This window comes from Macaca fascicularis, chromosome 15 (assembly GCF_037993035.2).
Source record: "Macaca fascicularis isolate 582-1 chromosome 15, T2T-MFA8v1.1".
Taxonomy (NCBI): Eukaryota; Metazoa; Chordata; class Mammalia; order Primates; family Cercopithecidae; genus Macaca; species Macaca fascicularis.
In genome coordinates, this window is record NC_088389.1 from 14,763,421 (window position 1) to 14,767,964 (window position 4,544).

The 4,544-nt window shown below is 65.6% G+C and overlaps 1 protein-coding gene across 1 annotated transcript; it reads left to right on the top strand.

Annotated features, from left to right (window-relative positions):
• The first annotated feature begins 214 nt into the window (after positions 1–214).
• IER5L (immediate early response 5 like) lies at positions 215–2,932 on the top strand. The gene has a single exon (XM_045373891.3). It carries the CDS (start codon positions 425–427, stop codon positions 1,640–1,642), a length of 1,218 nt encoding a protein of 405 aa, XP_045229826.2. The 5' UTR covers positions 215–424; the 3' UTR covers positions 1,643–2,932.
• Positions 2,933–4,544: the final 1,612 nt, after the last annotated feature.

Consider the following 4,544-nt stretch of genomic DNA (forward strand, 5'->3'; position numbering starts at 1 on the left):
GGAGAACATTCGAGGCAGCAGCGGCGTTGTAGGCCCGGGGTCCGTTCGGTATTTGAATAGCACAAAGGAACCGCCTTGGTCTGATTGGCCAGCTAAGTAGCCCCGGGGCGGGCAGCGCCTGTCACTCGGGAGGCTCTCAGAGCTCCTATTGGATCTTCTCATGTGGGGCGGGGCCCGGGCACCCGGCTAAATAGCTGGGGCCGGGGCCGGCCGAGACTCATTGCTTTGGCGCCGTCTGGGGAGCGCGAGCCCGCGGGTGGCGCGCAGCGCATGGTGGCGGCTCCTCTCGGAGCACAGCCGAACCGCTGACCCGGACTCCGTTCCCCCTGCCCGGCGCGCCCCGGCGGCCGGCTGGAGGCAGAAACAGCAGCAGCGTTAGCAGCAGCAGCGGCGGCGGCTGCTCCGCCGCCGTCTCCGCGGGAGCATGGAGTGCGCCCTGGACGCCCAGAGCCTGATCAGCATCTCCCTGCGCAAGATCCACAGCTCCCGAACCCAGCGCGGCGGCATCAAGCTGCACAAGAACCTCCTGGTGTCCTACGTGCTCCGCAACGCGCGCCAGCTCTACCTGAGCGAGCGCTACGCCGAGCTCTACCGGCGCCAACAGCAGCAGCAACAGCAGCAGCCGCCCCACCACCAGCACCAGCACCTAGCGTACGCGGCGCCGGGCATGCCGGCCAGCGCGGCCGACTTCGGCCCGCTCCAACTTGGTGGCGGCGGGGACGCGGAGGCGCGCGAGCCGGCCGCCCGGCACCAGCTGCACCAGCTCCACCAGCTCCACCAGCTGCACCTCCAGCAGCAGCTGCACCAGCACCAGCACCCGGCGCCCAGGGGCTGCGCGGCAGCGGCGGCGGCCGGAGCGCCCGCGGGCGGCGCGGGGGCGCTCTCGGAGCTGCCCGGGTGCGCCGCGCTCCAGCCGCCGCACGGCGCGCCCCACCGCGGGCAGCCCTTGGAGCCTCTGCAGCCGGGTCCTGCGCCGCTGCCGCTGCCGCTGCCACCGCCCGCTGCGCTCTGCCCGCGGGACCCTCGCACCCCGGCCGCCTGCTCCGCGCCCTCCGCGCCCCCAGGGGCCGCCCCTCCGGCCGCCGCCGCTTCTCCGCCCGCCTCCCCGGCCCCCGCCTCCTCCCCCGGCTTCTACCGGGGCGCATACCCGGCCCCCTCGGACTTCGGCTTGCACTGCAGCAGCCAGACCACCGTGCTGGACCTAGACACTCACGTGGTGACCACGGTAGAGAACGGCTACTTGCACCAGGACTGCTGCGCCTCCGCCCACTGCCCCTGCTGTGGCCAGGGCGCTCCGGGACCGGGCCTGTCGTCCGCCGCCGGCTGCAAGCGCAAGTATTACCCTGGCCAGGAGGAGGAGGAAGACGACGAGGAGGACGCGGGCGAGCTGGGGGCCGAGCCCCCCGGGGGCGCCCCGTTCGCCCCCTGCAAGCGCGCCCGCTTCGAGGACTTCTGCCCGGACTCGTCCCCGGACGCGTCCAACATCTCAAACTTGATCTCCATCTTTGGCTCCGGCTTCTCGGGGCTCGTGAGCCGACAGCCGGACTCCTCGGAGCAGCCGCCGCCGCTCAACGGGCAGCTGTGCGCCAAGCAGGCGCTCGCCAGCCTCGGCGCCTGGACTCGAGCCATTGTCGCCTTCTAGGGACCCCCGAGGGCACAGGGACCCGGGGCCCCGCGAGGCTGGGGCCAGACAAAGACTCGGCCAAGGGGCGAGAGGGGGGAACGAGCGGGCGCCGGGCCACTCGGGGCTGAGCTGAGGGCGAGCAGGGGCAGGGGCAGGCGGCTGATGTTTTATAAATTGTAAAATAAAAAAAAGAAATTTAAAATCTTGGACTTTATTTTTGCAGAGAGAAAAGCGCCTATTTAAGTATGCTTTGTGTTTCTTCTACTCTTTTTTTCTTTTTATTGTAGTGATTGCGGTGGTGTTTAGCGAGGAGCCTGCCACGTGAGGGAGGGCTGCTGCCCGGAGAAGCTGCCGGGCAGCCGGGGGCGAGGCAGGGCGCCCTGGCCGCCGGGGCGCGCTGGGGGCGCAGCGCAGGAGGGCGCGGGACCCGGGACGCCGATTCCAATCAGTTGTCAGACCCGGGAAGCCCGACGTTCCGCTCTCCCAAGTCTCTCTGTGGGGTGAGGAATGGGTCTTGTGAAATTCTGAGCAAAAACAAAGGCAAACTATCTCCGAAAGGGACGTTTGGGTCACATTTCCTCTCTGGGGGCGGACTCCAAAGTTCTCAAAATGAGAAGGCAGAAATGAAAACACTTCAACTTTTTTTTTCTTTTCTTCCCGGGGCGGGTGTCTTGAACCCCTCTTCTCCCCGCCCCTCTGGCTCCGTTCTCCTCCCCTCCTCCACCCGTCTCCCGGACTCGGGGGTGGCGCCTGACACCCCGACACTCTCGGACACTGTTTGGGTAAGGGGTGGGGGGCGGGCACGGCGGACTACATTTCCCATCATGCCCAGCACTGCGGTCCTCACTAAACAAAAAAGGAAGTCAATTCCTTCACCTGGATCCCCGGCGGCCCCGGGGGAGGGAGGGGCCGGGACCGCCGACTGCGTTGGAGACTTTGCACTAAGTTCCTGGTCAGCTGTGGTGTTTGTGTGTGTGCTTCTAAGTTGCACTGCCTTGGTTCAGCCTTCGGTTGCATTTCATGAAACCAGCATTGTTCGAGCCTGTGAGAACCCCGTCCTGTGTCTTCAGCTCGATAGATTTGTTTAATTTAAAAGCCTTTTGTTGTAAAAAGGTGGGGTTCGTCTGCAGCCCCTCTGGTTCTCTGCCATCAGCACCGTGTGGACTCCAAAACAAGTTGCCAACCCTTCCTTTCTCGGCCCTTTTCCCTCATTGCCCTGTATTTTTGTGCATACGGAATTGTATATCACCGGGTAAAACTGTTCAGATTGTTTAAATTTATAATCTTAATAAAAAGTCGATTACAGAAGATGGTGGTGCCTTGTTTTCAGATCTGTCTGGGGGCGTCAGAGAGGATAGAGAGGTGTGGGGAGAGACCCCCCGCCCCCATGTAAACCCCAGTTCTCTTGGGCCTGGGCGGGCGGGATCTGCCCACATCCGCAAGGTCGGCGGTGGGAGAAAGCAGGGTGATGTTGGTGGCTGGGGATGAAGCGGGTGCTGCGCGTCTCTCCGCCGCCCCAGCCCCCGCTCCAGGGGGGTCCTGTACCCCACGGGAACCGGCCGCCCCGGGGTCTCCAGCGGGAAGCGGAGCCGGCCTCCAGCACATTTCCTGCCCAGGCAGAGGCGCAGGGCCTGGTCGGCCTCGAGTCTGAGCTCTCTGTGGCCAGGGAAAGCAGCCGGGAGACGCTGGGGGTTTCAGGGCCACCAGCACTCCCTGCCCCGCGCCTCCGCCCGCACGTCCGCATGTCTCGGGCTGCAACTTGGGGAAGTTTTTTCCTTTTCTTTTTCCTTTTTTTTTTTTTTTTTTAAGTTGAGTTTGTTATCACTGCTCGGTGCCACTTGGTGGTGTGCTGGCGGCGTCTCCCTCCCTCCTCGCGCCCCTCCCCTCTCCCTCTCCCTCTCTCCCACCCGCCGCTCTTCCCTCCCCAGTGGATGGAGGCAGGAAGGCTCCCGGCGCGCGCTCCCCTCTGACCACCTACGGAATGACCTCAGAGTGGGAGAATGTGCCAAGGCCCGGGGGAAGCTCGCGTTCTCCCCACTGGAAACAAATTCACATCTGGAGCCGCGGCTTGGGCCCGGGGGCGCGCGGGATGATTCCAGCTTTGCAAAGAGGGGTTAGGAAAGAAAGAATAAGAAAAAGAAAGCAAAGTGGCAGCCTGCTGGCTGTTTGCTGCCGACTCCCCACAGCTCCTCGCTCTCGCTGGCTCCCTCGCCCCCACACTGCCCTCGCCGGTGCGAGCCTCGCAGCCACCCCGCAGGACGCTCGCGCCCCCCACCCCAGCCTTCGCGCCTCCCTCAGCGACAGGAGGGGCTGCCGCTAAGAGGCCCCCAAGCCAGACTCCGAGAGGCAGACGCAAGTCCGTCCCCGGGGACTGCCCGGCTCTGGATCCCAGTGTCGCGCGAGGCGAAGTTCTTGGGGACACTCTCCAGAACGCGGGGGTCGGCGGAGGTCCGCGATGGGGGTGGGGAAAAAGGAGGCTCTGGGGGCGTGAGTCGCGGGGAGGAAAGGCACCTGCACCCCCAGGGCTGCTTCCTCGGCCTCCCACGGGAAGAGTCTGGATCTGCCGAGGAGGGGGAACAGTGCGTCTCCTCCCTCCCCATTTTCCCCTGCAAGTCCAAGGAAATCGCGGTTGGCTGCACGGTTTTGCTTCAATCCACGAAGCCAGTTGCCAGAGCTCCCCCTAGCGCCGCTTCGGGCGCGCTGCAGTGGCTGGGGCTGGGAGTGGGCGAGGCTCGGCGGGGGCGGCGGGGCTGCCGGGGGCTGCTTCGCGACCACCCGGGAAGCTGCGCGGAGTCTGCACCCCGCCCTAGCCTGAGCTGGGCCCCGGGGCCGCGTGCGTCCCCACTCCAGGCCCGCGTCGAGGAGGGGCACGTGGTCGGCCCCCTTTGTTGGGAGCTGGGCACTGGAAGGGACCGGCCAA